The sequence below is a fragment of the Elgaria multicarinata genome, chromosome 5, assembly GCF_023053635.1.
Source record: "Elgaria multicarinata webbii isolate HBS135686 ecotype San Diego chromosome 5, rElgMul1.1.pri, whole genome shotgun sequence".
Classification (NCBI taxonomy): Eukaryota; Metazoa; Chordata; class Lepidosauria; order Squamata; family Anguidae; genus Elgaria; species Elgaria multicarinata.
In genome coordinates, this window is record NC_086175.1 from 18,526,018 (window position 1) to 18,542,188 (window position 16,171).

Sequence of the window (16,171 nt, forward strand, 5' to 3'; positions counted from 1 at the left end):
GGAATTGCATAGAAGAGTAACTACAAAGCACTTGAGCTCCTGGTTCTCTTTACTTCTCCAAATATCCTAAGCAAGACATCTGTTGTTGACCCTGTTCAGACAACATACTAAACCACAGTGGTTAAGCATTTTAAGCTAAACATTATGGCGTAACATATTGTGTGAACCATGAGTTAGCATGTCATGTGAGCCATTCCTAACCATGCTGGCTACACAACCATGGTTTAAAAACACTCACTAACCATTTGCTGCAAAAGGCTTAGAAGACTAACCATGGCTTAGTGTATTGTTTGAACAGGCCCATTCTGTCTTAACTCTGTAAACTCTACATTAGCCTTTCCCAACATGTTGTAGGACTACAATTCCTATTAGTCCTGATCACTAGTTATGCTGGCTGAGGGTACTGGAAATTGTAGCTCAACAATTTGGGGACCCAAGGTTGGGAAAGACTGCTATATAACGAAGATATTATTGTTTATATATTTCCTTATCTGAAAATGAAACAAAGGCAATCAAAGAAGAGATCCTTTGGTTCTCATGCAACTTACTTCAGTTCCTAATTTGTAACTTCATTTTTAAATTAAATGGAAATTAAAGAGCTCAATGATTAGTTCTAAAAATTGGATAATGCCAATAATCCCAGCTAAGGCAAAATTTCTCACCTCTGACTGGGTTGAATTACTTAACACTAAACAGCATAGTGCTGCCCATATACTGCATTATCCAATCCTATGCATATTTACTCAGAAGTAAACACATTGTGTTCAATTAGCTTATATCAAGGTAATTATGCATAGAATTGTAAACTTAGATACTGAAATGTGATGTGTTTAGCAAAGTGGCTGGCAGAGGTATTATGCATCTGGCATTGGGCCTGTTCAGAAGACACTTTAAACCCTTCTGGTTAAGGTCTTGTGCAATGCATTTTCCTAACCACAGTCAGACTGTCTGCAAGCAGGGTCAGAAGTGTGACAACACAACTTGTGGTTAGTACTAACCCCAGAGAACCACAGTTTCGCTAACCACAGAGCCTTAAGTGTCATCTGAACAGGCCCTATAATACTCAAATCTCAGATACTTATATACTAATATGGGATGGGGGGTGATGGTGTGGACTTTCTTAGTTATTGAGCAAGTTAATAATGTACTTATACAGTGCTTTATAAAAAGCTATTATTATAGTTTCTAAGGACTAGTGTCATAACTGCTTCCATTTTCACCCACTGACCTGGTTTGCACTTCCCGGATTATCTCCTGAGACAAGCAACATTGTTTCCACTTTTAATTAATAACCCAGGAACACATTCAAACCCAGGAACACATTCAAAATCTCTAAACAACCCAAAGTAAAGCCAGTAACAAACCATGAGTCAACTCTGGGTTGTTTAACCCCTAAACAACCTAGATTTTCTAGATTCAGATGTCACAAAATTGAAAGCAGAAACAACCAGTGTGCGGGAGGCAGCACACCCATCACTTCACTCATCCCTGGCAATTCCTGAGTTAAACAACTCAGGAATTCCTGTCATGGTGTGTGAACCAGGTCACTATGTACACAGCAGCTTTTCATAAGGACAGACATCACTGCATGGAGAGTTTATGCACCTTTGGAATATCATATGTAACAGCCTTAAGAAATTAATTCTCGTCTCTCTTCTGTGACGTATGCAGTCTGGGGCTGAAGTAGTGCCCAAGACTCTTTTCTAAACACTTTTCCTCCTATTCCAGATATACGCTGCTTCCAGATGGCTCAGAACACAAGAAGTTCCTGGCACCTATCCAGGATTCTTTGCAAGAAATTCAAGAACCAGCAGGCACTGGGTAGTCTGCTGAAAATCAACCACTGTTGGGGGACCACAGTCTACATTCTGTCAAACGGTGATTAAAGCATATTTGCTCAACAAACAGATGTGAGTTTTATATCATTTTAACTGCCATGGCTTCACACAAAGCGTTACGAGAACCACAGAATCATCCCCAGCCCTTGTTTCACAGACTAGTTTCCAGGTGTTCAAGGAAGAGATAATGGTTGCTATATCAGTTTAAGTCTCTAGTGTAGATATGCCTTTAGTGTTCTGATACTCCAAAACATGAAGACAAATCGCTGATTCTGTTATTTACTTCATCTCCTGAAACCATATTTGCTTCACCAATACATGCTACTGTGGTCAATCTCCAATTAGCCACAGTCCATTTGTTGTCCTAGGCTGTTCCCTTCAGCATTTTAAGGGCTTAGGTAGAACTACCTGATAGTCCACGATGGAGGAGGGAAGATTTTGTGTTGTGATTAACGTGAAATCCCTCCTCTGTTTACACGTGAGGCGCGACGACCTCAGGAAGAGAGATGTCATGGCTGCCATTTTTTAAAAATAAATAAATAAAGGAAGAGGAGTGCACAAATGTTTGTGCGCCAAAGGTAGGTGCTTTTTTTTTAAAAAAAAAAATCATTTCCCTGCTCCCACCCCCACCCCCGATGGGCGCAGCTCCCGGCTCCGTGCAAGGAATTGCGTAGAGCCAGGTCAAACCGTGGCAATGGGCCACACATTCCGTGGTCTCGGGCTCACAGAAAAAGCAGGCCCAAAGTGGAGGGCACTATCCCGGGGGCAAGGGAGGGATCATCCCTCCCTGATCCTGGGATCCCCTGTGCGCCATGTGGACGCATAGGGACAATCCCGGGATTCGCCCCGTAATAAAGCCCGGTCTAGCTAAGGCCTAATAGTCAGTTAACTTTCTATATATGAAACACCCTCCTCTCTTCCCATAGGACAACACAGCTTCTAGTAGGTTTTATTTTATTTTTTTTTAAAAAAAGTAAAATGCAGTTATCAGAACTTCAAAATGAATTCCATTGAAACTATCAAAATGATACTGCTTTGCATATTAGAAGTTTACTGAAGACACAATGCTGCTCTTTTACCCTTATTATTCTGAAATTCTTATAATGCTCTTTCAAATATACGTCTGCTATAGCTTGATTCCCAATGGCATTAAATCCTATTATGTATGTATCAACACAAAAAGAGTAACAAGGCTGAAATATGTTCATAGAGAGCCATAATATGTTTATTCAAAAATAATTATCTACTTGATAAGCAGGTCACCATCTACAGTTTATTATCCATCTAAGGTTGACTGGTGTATAAATCCTTGGCAGCTGTCAAAGATAATTGCAGTGACTGCAAACACCATGTACTTTATATTGTTGCACAGCAAGACAAATAAGAATTAAATAAAGCAGTGTGTGTGTGCGTGCGTGCATGTGTAGAGGATTATCTGGACTAAATCTAGGAAATCCAATATCGAATTTGACATTTTACATAAAATATTTGTTTATTTGATTTATGCCCTTCCTGACTTTCTATCAAGGAAATGGTATGCAAGGCGGCTGACAATAATAAAAACCAAAACTTAAAAATAAAAACTTTGCAATTCTCCATATTGCACTCATAACACAATTCATAGCTGACCATACATATTACGAAGAAGCAATTTCAGCCTTCTAGTTTCCATTCCCCAGATAACTCTTCCAAAAACACTGAACATCTTAGCGAAATCTGGCTAGAGTTCATGGTACTATTGATGGATGATCTTAGCCATCTTAATATTGCTCACTGTTCATCACCCGTCCTCTCCCCCAAGAGAAGTAATTTATTTAGCAGCCTGTTATTGAATATCCACCATTTCCTGCTACTTAGTAAAGCTATCCTTCATTGCTTAGTCTCTCCATCTCTTTTGAAGTATGCCATTTCTTTACAGTTCATGGCATATACAAACTGACTTTGAAGGAGATCACCCATCTATGTGGATTTCATCTGTGGCTAAAACTGTTGTTCAAAACATTCTGAAACTTTTGGATGTAAGATTTGTGTCCATTTATCTGCAGTGTCTGGCCTGTTTGTCCTGTGTAGAATGCAGTAGGCATTGCTGTCAAATATTGGCATATATCTCATTGGAAAGTGAGCAGGTGTATGAACCCCTTATTGTTGTGGATGGAATTATTAGTTCCTGAAATAGTATTGCCAGAGTAGATAGGGTGGAATGAGGACTGACACTGCTTCTTTTTCTCTCACACACCCTCATTTTCATAACTTAGTTATGCTGTATGAAGAACATCCTTTTATTTGACCTGAGTCTATATAATACTATACTACTAATACAGGTTGTATCAACAAGGGTCCACAATTTCACTCATCACAGCATGTGCTCAGTCAGCCTCTGGTGAGCGTGATGAACCCTAAGGCTCCTTCCCAATCCTGAAGCTGTGGGTTGGCTGGGGGGATATTATCTCTGCCTCCTGAACCACCCAAAAATTTGGAGGAAGCTTGGGATTTGTGTTGGCTCTGTACTTAGTGGGTGCTCAGTGTTTTCACAAATACTTAGCCTATCCAAGTCCCTGGTTCCAGCTTCAAGCTGATACCTCAATATTTATTTATTTATTTATTACATTTTTATACCGCCCAATAGCCGAAGCTCTCTGGGCGGTTCACAAAAATTAAAACCATCATAAAACAACCAACAAGTTAAAAATACAAATACAAAATACAATATAAAAAGCACAACCAGGATAAAACCACGCAGCAAAATTGATATAAGGTTAAAATACAGAGTTAAAACAGTAAAATTTAAATTTAAGTTAAAATTAAGTGTTAAAATACTGAGTGAATAAAAAGGTCTTCAGCTGGCGACGAAAGCAGTACAGTGTAGGCGCCAGGCGGACCTCTCTGGGGAGCTCGTTCCACAACCGGGGTGCCACAGCGGAGAAAGCCCTCCTCCTAGTAGCCACCTTTCCAATATCCTGGAAAACACAGAGAGAACTCAAGCCTTTGCCACCCATCTAACTCCAAGATGGTGGGGGAGTGGTAGAAGTATATTAGCTTCTCTCTGGACTTGCCAGGCACTCTGATTGCCCAGCAAACACAGAGACAAACAATCCAATGTCATCTTAAAAAATATTCTGCCTGAATATTTGTTATGATTGTCAGACCATTCCCCTAAGCATAAAACCCAATTATTTACATGGAACTTGAACTTAAAATAAACATCTGAGTATTAGGTTGATTTGTTATTGAAGAAGACATGATAAAACACTGAGTTCGGTTTTAAATCTAATATTAGAAAAATATATAGTGAGAATAAGAGTTAAGGCATGATTCCCATTTAATCATAGTAACATCAAGGGGATGGAAAGACAGAATCAATACTGAATCCAGCTAAAGAGTATCTAAGACTTTTGTGTCATAAAACAATTTCAGAATGGGCTAAACCACACCTATGCCAAAAAGCAATGTCATTCCAGTGCTGCAGGAGTGTTATGTTGGCATCGGAAATAGACATTCCATCACAAATATGTAGGTGTCAGGATCAGGCCTGTTCTCACTAGTGTGGGTCAAGGAGTTTCAGGAGGTCAATCAGAAGAAGAAAGTCTAGAAATTTACCTGCCAAGACAGGAAGTGGGGGGCGGAGATCCTCTAAACTCTTCAGGAGTCAAAGGGGAATCTTCCCAGGAGCTTAGCAGAAAGGATGCCAACGACTCAGATCCCATACTCCCCCAGTCCCTGGGAACTTAGCTTCTGTGGGGGGGGGACTTCAGAGTTGACAGATCCCAGAGTCCACATCAGTATCAAGCAGGCATAGTTGCAAGCAGGTGAGAGGCGGTCCACCAGGCTAGCCAAAGACTTCTTGAGAAGACCTCCCTGAGCTAAAGTGGCTCTTGGATTGCAGAGGAAACTCTCCCTTGAAAGGGCCACTGGCTAGCTTAGTTAGCCTAATTAAGCTTAGAGGAAAGGTCCTAGCATTCCTGCTCCCTTCAGGTGTGAGATGTTTATTTGCTGAATAAAGCTTTGTGGATTGCACAGCAGACCTCTTTACTGTCTCACATCTCAGCAGGAGAGCTTGGAATCACCACAGCAGGGATCATACTAGTTTTCCTGTTGAGTTGACAGACTACTCATACATGCCAGCCTATGCAACTGAAAAGTTCCCCCAACACACACACACACGTACGTGTGTGTGTGTGTGTGTATGTGTATATATATATATATATATATATATATATATATATATATATATATTCTAGTCTAGGGGTAATTTAGATAAAAATTGAACAATAAAAATTAGTTCCAAAGAACAATATGATACATTCGGTTAAATATGGTGAGGATGAACATAAGGAAGTGGAAGCCCATATGTGCACCTTCACTGGCAATGCATAAAGAAGCATGCTTCCACACACACTGCTCCCATACAAAATTGGTTAGTTTTTGCTTTTCTGCAATTCTGAAATTATGGAGAAACAGCTTCTTCCAGATTGTTTATGAAATTGCTAATGAAAGTTATCAACGGCTGCACATTAAAGAAAAGTATCTATTTGCAAGGAATTGGTATTCATGGTGGAAGGGTCTGATTTATAAAATGACACCTGCACTGACCTAGTAGCTCATCTGGCAATTAGGCAGATGGTACTTAAGAAGCCTAGTTCTATTTTTAACTTTTATTTCCTTGTTTGTTTTAGGATTCAGGAAAGAGACATTTACAAGCCTATTTCTAAGGATCTTTGCTTGGAAATGAATTTCAATGTTTTCAATAGCACAAAAGTTCATTAAGACAGAGGTATTACCGGCATAAGTTATGGGAACAGTAGAATCACATTTATTTAAAGGGACAGGAAGGGAAAAGAATTGGTCATCAAAAGAAAGATGGAAAGCTCTCAACATTGAAGAACTTGCACAAAGATGAAAATGAGTCAAACTTCTCCTGTAAAACAGTGACAGTTCAGATTTACTCACAGCAATTTTTAGCAATAAAAAACAAACAAACCTGACTTTAGAAATCCTCCAAATAAAATGGCTTTTCTTACAGTTTCCATGGCTGCCCTGAGTGAGACTTTTTAATGTAATACTCCAAACTCTTACTCTGTAATTTAAATCCAAGTGAACCCAAACAGGATTTAAGTAGGATGACCCCGATTGCTCTTTGTCTGAATATGCAGCCTTTACACATTTTTGCATTAATGAAGATTTCTCCAAGCGAATCTTCTAACCTTTGGAGGAGTTTGTAGTCTAAAATTCTAAACTCAAATCAGCACAAAAAATAAAAAACCAACCCAAAAATCCCTTCAGCACATGGAGAATGCTTAGTTCCTTTGAACGTGTGTTATGGTAGTATTTGAGTAAGGAGACAGACCAGAACAGTGGGTGGTTCACTCCTGAAAATGTATGTCCAAAGCTAAGCTATATTAATTTAGATTTTATTGATTAATCTCAATAGAATTACCTTATCATACATATTATGACAGGCTAGCCCTGCTCCAACCTCTGCATATTCAGCCAAAAAGTCTGACTAGGGCCTATTTGTGTAAAACTGTGCTTGTGATTGGAAACACAACAAAGTAGCAACTAAGTATTTTCACACAAAGTATATGGTTTGGTTTGTATTTTTGGTGTGCAATATGTTCTCTGTACAAATTGACATAATCCAATACAAATGCTGGTGTAGTAACGGTGTATGTTTTAGAAGAACAATGAAGGGTCTTGTGGCACCTTAAGACCTAACACATTTATTATGGCAAAAGCTTCCACAGGCTGTAGTCTACAAAAAACTAATGCCATTATAATTTTTTAGTATATTAGAACCATTTAAAAGATCCCCCAAATATATTGTCTTATGGGGATTCATCTGTATCTGCACTGTAATTTGGCTTCACGATTTTGAAGGGCGCCATGAACTATTAAAAAAATAGGTACATCCTTTATGCACAGGTTTTTTTCCTATTCTAAAAGGTTGACCAGCCTCTCCAAAAGCTTAGTTACTGTAAGAACTTTGTGCTAAAATATGCTAGCATCTTTTGGTATTTTTGGCCCTGGCCCTGCCTTATTTTGCATTCAGTCCCAGCTAACATTGGAATGCCGTTCCAAAGAGCTTGTCCGAAAAGGAATTCAAGGTTTGACTCTCTGCTCTACTAAACTAAGCCTAAGTACAGGCAACAGAGTAGAAAGAATATTGTTCTATTCCTATGCAACCTTAAGCTACTGACAAATGTTATATTTTAAATGCCACAGGCAGGGAAACTTCTTCTTGTTTGTTGTTCTGTAAAGCACGTAATTGGAATAATAATAATAAGTATTTAGATGTAATTTTAGATTATGAAACTAATCTGACTTCTTTACTCTATGACAGTTCATCAAGCACTATTGTTGGGGGCAACCCACCTCTATACATAGATAATAATTAGTAGTACATCTTCATATTATTTACAGTTATATTTATATCCCTCCTTTCTCTGAGGGGCTCAAAGGAATATATGAGGTAGGTTAGGCTGAGAAATAGTGACTGACCAAATATCAGCCAGGGATCTTTATGGCCAAGAAAGGATTTGAACTATGATCTTTCTAATCCAACACTCTAACCACTATACCACACTGGCTCTCATACCATCAAAAGACACATCCAGCCAATTTAATGGGATTCATACAATATGGATGTGGAGCTGGTAGATCCTATAGGTCTCCCTCGCATCAGAACAATTGTTATGAAAAAGGCAGCAGGTTTTCTAAAATATATTTTGCAAATGTTTGTATCCCTAATCCCATATTAAACACTCATCTCTTCATACTGAATATTATCAAAACTTTACCACCATGATCTTTGCTAGTAGCACTTTTCTTTTTTCAGATGTTCACATTTAGGTTGTTTATGTAGCGTAGTTGTTGTGAAACGAGCCATGTTCGTTGTTAAAAACACTATGGTCATTGATAAACACACTAAAAGCTTATTTCAAGTAGATTAAATACTACTTTTCTTCTGCATCTGAAAACATTACACAATTCTAAAGTAGTTTCTGCTAGACTAATCCTCATCTAATGATATGCCAGGCAGGTTAAACAGTCTGGATATATTACTATATTGAAATATTTAACACAATATATCTTATTTATTATATGAAGACTAGAAATCCAGGCAAAAGAGTAATTGTACTTAACATTTTATCTACAGATTCTGCTGCAAATTCACTAATTAACAACAAGAAAAGATATATAAAGGAAGATGCAATTGCAATTTGTTAACACTGAAATAAATGGAACTAACAAGGGTATGACTTGGGAGTCCCTCTCTTCAGTGCTTTTTGTATTACACAGTTTTTGTACCCACTGCACTCAATCAAAGTTAGCTGAATTCCACTCTTCTGATACATACACTATTACTTTAAACAGTGTATTAGTTGATCACCTGCAGTGGAACCAACAAGGATATACAGATCTTTTCTAGAAGATACTGAATTCGCTTTTTCACACACATACATATTTTAAAATAGTCAAAAACAACTGAAATTCAACTCCAATCTAAGTAAACGGCATGCCTTTAATTTTAGGGCACTGACAAGATAAGGCAAAACAAGGATACTGTGAACCCCAAAGGGAAACTGAGACAGAAATATTCCTACTTCTTTCCCTTTTGTCATTCCAGTTTTAGGCCGAGACAAGCAACAGTTGTAAAACAGTTTTGAAGAAAACTCTGTGGAGACTCAGGTCATTTCTATACCTGCCTTTTTTCCAGGGATCATCCCTGTACGTCCAAATGACACACAGGGGATCCTGGGAGCAGGCAGGGACAATCCCTCCATTTTCCTGGGATAATTCTTAGGTGTGGAAAGGGCCTCAGGCTTAACTACAAATTACATCAACAGTGTGCTTAAAATAGCATGTTTAGGGCTGGGCACGACTTTCTTAATCCAGAGAAGCCATGGATGGTCTCCTATGAGAATCATGCCTGGAATGCAAGAGGACAGCAGTTTTAACCCTTTCTCTCTGCCCCCACATTGCTTTTCAAGCAGGAAACCCCATGCTACCCAGGCTTCTAGTTTCCTCTAAAGAAGATGCATGTTGCAAATATTGCCTTTGGTGGCAAATGGCAGCTGTAGGGGAGGAGGGAATCTTGAAGGAGCTTTGAACATGATTAAACTAACTGACCCAAAAGAAGGCATTATTTTACTTCTTCTATTCCTTCCATTCTGCAGAACAGCTACAAATGCTCTGATGCTCCCCAAAGTATGAAAAATAAATGAATACTTGCAAAACTTTCCAATAAAAACAGTCAAATTGTATAAAATCAGCTTCCCAGTTCCACTGCCTTGAAACTGATTCATATATCATTATATGCACAAGTAACTGCTTGAAACACTCTACTCACGTGAGTAGCCTATCAACGAACCTGAGATCTCAAACAGGTTCCCACCTGCCATTTCACATGAGGTTGTTCCACTCTTGTTCAACAAGCAGCGAACCATCGTTTTTGTTTTCCAAATTAAAGTAGTGTTTGAACTGGGTGCAACTACACATAAGGCAGCAGATGCATGCCAAAAAGGAGCTTGTGCATTTTCAAAAGGCAAGCAGCAAGCTGGAGTTTTAGGTTCTGATTTTCTCAGGAAGCCCTACAATTTTTCACAGTCACCAAGGATCCACAACATGTTTTCTGCAAAAGGATTTACGAATATGAGAATGGAAGGCTGCACAGAAAAAACCAGCAGATGGGGGAAAGTTTAGCATCTGTTCTTCTACCTACCATGCGGTGTATGCGTGCACGCACGCACACACACACACACACACCCCTCAGCTCCACATTACTTATATGGTAGCAAACACAGGATTAGGAACTACACACACGGCAGTAAACTTCCTGTATTTGCTGCTGAACTTGCAGTACTACCTTGAGATTCCATTCATATTACAAGACTTAGAACAGATTAATAACTGCTTAGGTGAGCACCTATTTGTGTGGCATATTGTCTCTTCCCTTACCCACCTGCCCTGTCAACGAAGTCATCAGAGGGCATGCTCCTGGCGGTTCCACATGGACCTTTGGCCCAATTGGAATCCACCAGAAAAAGAGCCTTCAGTGTTGTGCTCCCTTTCCTATAGAATTTTGTGCCTTTGGAGGTCAGGCAGGCGCCAATGTTGTGTTTCTTCTAGTGTCTCTTGAAAACACTGCTATTTCAGGAAGGCTTCCTTGAATGACCAGCCGCAGTTTTATCAGAATTCAGTTTTTTTTAAAATAAATAAATAGTGATTTTAACATGTTATTGTTATCTGCTGTTCATAGATTTCTCCTTTCTGAAGTTCAGTTTTGGATATGGAACAGTATACAAATATTATAAGTAAATAAATAAATAAATAACTCAGTTTGACACTTTTCAGCTACTACTCTAGTTAAAAAAAAGTTGTTTAGTATTGTGGAACAGAGACTCATCCTCCTAAAAATAACACTATTTCATACTGTAGTTTTCATGAATGAAAAGTTCAAGAAAGTTAAAAGAACCTTCAAAACATTTCCATAAGTTTGCCCCATTCAAGCCACATTGCTTACCTATGTTGCTACATAACTGAAAATATAAAGTAACTTTCTTCCTCACGAATACAATTGTTATCTATACTTATGCAGTAGTGTCGCAGATAGTCTCTGCCTGAATATGAAGGTGAAATACGGTAATACAGATCCCTTGTCTTGCTTTCAGAGTAAAGATAACTGAATACTATGGACTATCATAAAGAAACAAAAGGGGTATGATCCTCAACAAAATGAAATATATAAACAGCATTTAACTTCACGGAAATCATAATTCCTTCCCCATCTTTATGTCCTTGATCTTTTGGGAAAGAGTATATAGAATCATGGAAAAATAGTAACTAGGTACACATTCAATTGCCTGCTGATAGTTTGTAAAGGATACACAGCTATCACTGAAAAATCTGAGAAACATACATCAACAGCCCTCAAAGCTAGAACTTTTGTAGCATTTAAAAAAGGGTCAGCGTGGTCTAATGCTAAATGCCATTAGACCTCCACTCCCTCTAGGCATAGGCCATTTCTACACCTGCCTTCCCCCTCCCCCTCCGGATCATCCCTGTGCATGCAAATGACACACAGAGGATCCTGGGAGCAGGCAGGGACAATCCCTCCATTTTCCTGGGATAATCCTTAGGTGTAGAAAGAGCCCTAGTGGTGAAAATGTGAAATGCCTGAACACATCATACCCAGCAAAACGCACAACATATCAGGTGCAGACGGTCAATGATCATTTTAGATTAAAATCCTATGCCCGTTTACTGTGACGTAAATCCCATGGAACTCAATGGGACTTATTTTTGAGTAGGCATGCACAGGATTGTACCCTTACATTGCAATCTTATGCATGTCTAATCAGAAGTAAATCCTATAGAATTTTGTAGAATTTACTCTCACATAAGTGAATATAGAATTGCAGCTTTAACGTCTGAATACGCATTGACAATTTAGTCCAGTCCTGATAAACAGCAAAGCTGAAATATTCCAAAGTACCTACCTGTCTCAAAAACTAATGGTGGCACTCAGTAACTTTAAATCATTATTTTCAGTTACATGCATAGTTAATTCATATCAGTAGTATTAACTTTTATACATTTATGAGGCTTTTAATGTAAACTCTTAGCGTCTTTTATTTTAATTCTTTGTAAGATGAACTTTTACATATTTGTGGGCACCTTCTAATGACAACCTTTTTTAGTATATTTTTGTATTTTACTTCTTTGCATTGTAGAGTTTTTGTGTGCTTACCTGTATTGCATCTGTAAAGTTGATATGACCATGATGGTTGAAACAACAAATAAACAAACCTGCATAGTTAATTAAGCAGTTTTAAGTCTCCTTGGTTTTATTGGGAGCGTTCTAAGCATATGGCTAACTCTGCCATTGAAGACAATAGACTTAAATATGCTTAGTTCTAAGTGAAATGTGCCTGTTGATACTTGACAATTAGAAATGATTTTCCAGTCCTGATTTGACATTCAGTCATTGCAGAAAGCAGAATAAACTGGAAGATATTAAGATAAGTAGAAGAAAATGAAACATAGTTCCTGCTCTCAAACTGAGACAAGGGAAGGCATTACTTCTTATTGAATCAATGTCTCATACCAAAGGGAAATGCAAACAGAACACTTCATCAGACTAAATGTAAATGTGGATGGTTATTAGTGTAAATACTTGTGAAGCTCAGCCCAAAATATATTTACTCAGAAGTAAGTCCCATTAATTTAAATGGTACTCTTTTCATGGTAAGAGCACATCGTTTCCCATCTTTGGAAGGACCAACTATACGGTTTCTTTGATTGTTCCAGAAATACATGATTTCAGGAGGCATCACAGCAAAAATTGTTTATAGAAAATTTGCTACAAAAGCAGTGGCTTTAGCTGACTATTGGATTTTTATATGATAGGTTAATTGACTTATTAGTAAAAAGGATTTTAATAACTTTCCTTACTTTTAGTACAACAGGTTAATGCAACAAGTTCAGAAACTACGCACTCTGATCAGTCCACAGGGTTGATTGTATCTTTGGCAACAGTATATATTTAAAATATGTTCCTGGGGATTTAAACCGAAGCACTTAATTTTTAAAGTAAGATGCCAGAGTTCATGTTTACACCCTTCATCCAGCAACACTTTGTCCAGTTTATATTCTGTGATAAACTGTTGGTTGTTTTATTATGCTTTTCAAGGTTTTAATTTTTGTGAACCGCCCAGAGAGCTTTGGCTATTGGGCAGTATAAAAATGTAATAAATAAATAAATAAATACTTCATCACCTAATTCTGGGTGTATGGAGACTGATTGTGGTTACTTACAGTATAATCCTATACGTGGATACTCAAAACTGAGTCCCATTGAGTCTAATGCGACTTCGTTCTCCCAGCAAATTAGGTATAGAAAGACATTCTGCACATATTCAAATGAACTAATATCTGTAAAGAAGAGTGCATGACTTAGAGCCTGGCTCTGAAATAGATTCTGGAGCAAGGCTCTACTTGAGCCTAGCTCAAATTAAACTGTCTGAAGTTATTAAACTGTTCGAAGTTCCCTTTTGTGGGAAGATTGGTTTCAGTTTGGTTGCAACAATTTGTGGTTAGAAAGTTATACTACTCGGAGGATGTTGACATGGCTGGTCTACTTGCAACCTGGGGAACTTTTTTAAAAAAATAAATCTTGTTATAAAACACCCTAGATGGAGGGGAGAATTCAGTACCCTTTTCAGAAGGTCAAGGTGGATACAGTCCAACCAAAGTTAATTGCTTTAATATTCTTCAGATTTCTATGTGAATTTAAGTGTGTGTTTATTTGTCACTGCATACAAATGCACTTAGAAATGTATCACTTCAGCTGGATTGTCAAATATTTACCGCCTACATTGTGGTCCCACAGACAACAGGGTCCATGCAAAATCAGAACTGATCAGATATGCATTTGGAATGTGGAATTCAATTAACACCAAATGTATGTAGTGCATACAAAACCATGCGGTATAAGTAAACAGGACTGAATTGTAAAGTCTCCCATCTGGAACCTGTCTAGCTCCATGTGCACTCCTACAATTTTAGTAAATTGCAAAGTACTCTTCCTCACTATATCCTTCTTGCAGTTAAACTAGTGGATCTGAAGCAGCATTTGCAGGCAAAAGTATAAAGGCATAGCATGGCGTCTTTGACAATGATGAAAAGCAAAGTCTAGTGGCTAAAAGCAAGACTAAACATATGATCCAGCCAACTTTAAACCATTTTGAACTCCATTCATGTTAAAGGAAGAGTTAAGCACACACCTATCCCTCCCTTTGAACTTACTGAGCTATGCAGTGAGTTCCTATCCTGTAATCCTATACACACACCTAGGAATAAGCACCACTGAATAGAGTAAACTATAGATCTGCAACCTTGTGTGCTGTTACCAGACAGTGAGCCCCACTGAATTCAGCTTCCAATAGAACCAGCTCAGGATTCGGGTGCTCAAGCCTAGTTAAGTGTGCTTAGCCTCAAAGGCAGTGTTTAAAGTTAGATGGCTCCCAGCGGTCTGCAGGGCTGGCTCCCAAGGAAAGGTGCCTCATATGGCGGAGGCTGGCTGGATTATGCCTTTTAAAGAGTACTGATGTGTGTGTGTTTTAGTCATTTATATTGTGACAGGTGTGCAAAAGTGTCATTAACTCTTTTATAGAGTGGGGTGCAGAGTGACTAAGTACAGTGAGGTAAACAACTCCAAAGAGGTCAAGCACCGTGGGCCGCCCAAGGAAGGCGTGCCTCCCCTGGAACCCCCCTCCAACCCACGCCAAACCCCAGGGTGGCGTCTCGTTTTCTACTGTTCCCCTGGGAAGGCGAAGGCCAGAGCCGCCGCTACTGTACCTGTGCACGGCCCCTTCACCTGTTGCTTGGCCGCCGCCGCCACCATCCAAAAAGGGCCCGGGTTCTTCCTTGACCTCGCGCAGCACCAGCGTTTTCTCCTGTTCGCGGGTAAACTCCCCCAGCTCGCCTCCACCGCCGGGCCCCTCCTCCAGGGACTCCACGTAGAAGACGGTGCGAGGGGCCGGCCGGTTGCGCGGCTGCTCGGCCAGTCCATGGAGCCTGGTGGCGGGTCGCAAAGTCCCGTTGAGAGGCGGCGAAGAGGCGGCACAGGGCGAAGAGGAGGAGGAGGACGACGACGAAGAGGTGGCTTTCTTCCAGAAGGCGCCGCTGCCCCTCTCCTGGCTCTTCAGCAGGCGGCTCTGGCTCGGCCCCCAGTGCTCGAAGCTGCTGTCCGGCTGCAAACAGCCGCCGGCCGGGGCTGCCGGGTGGCTGAACAGTTTCCAGCGGAGGCGCAAAATGTGTTTCACGTCAAAGTCTTTTCTGCCCGAGTTCGACATGCTGTTGCCGCCGACCAGGAGGAGGAGGAGGCGGCGGCGGCGGCGCGTGGCGCAGGCAAATGGCACGAGCGAGGCTGGAGCGAAGCGCCGCGCGCGCTCTCTGGCTGCCCCCGCGCCGCTGGAAGAACGCCTCGCAAGACGCCTCCGGGCGGAGGAAAGCGCGAGGGGGGAAGGAAAGGCGGAGAACGAGAAGGGAAGCCGGCGAGTTCCGAAGAAGCTGCTCGGAGAAGGAGGAGGAAGTGGCGGAGAAGTCCTTAGTGGGGAAATAAACCAGGAAAGCTGACGGAAGGTGCCTCAGAAATGCAGGGGAGACGCGCGGCGCGAGAGGCGAAGGCGCGAGCGAGGCTCCCGCCAAAGCCAGGCGGAGACTGATGGAGGGAAGCTGTGAAAAGCCCGCGTTGCTCTAATTGACGGGGGGGGGGGGAGAGAGAGAGAGAGAGATTCCTCGTGTGTGTGTCGTGGTGGCCCCCTCCCTCCCCT

The 16,171-nt window shown here is 40.3% G+C and overlaps 1 protein-coding gene across 3 annotated transcripts in view; it reads right to left on the reverse strand.

Moving 5' to 3' along the window:
* The window catches only part of KLHL1 (kelch like family member 1), a 187,620-nt gene extending 171,929 nt beyond the window's left edge, over positions 1 to 15,691 (reverse strand). For all 3 annotated transcript variants that reach the window (XM_063125995.1, XM_063125994.1, XM_063125993.1), the window contains exon 1: positions 15,195 to 15,691. In XM_063125995.1, coding sequence (XP_062982065.1) covers positions 15,195 to 15,691 — 497 coding nt within the window. The remainder of the gene's footprint in view (positions 1 to 15,194) is intronic.
* Positions 15,692 to 16,171: the final 480 nt, after the last annotated feature.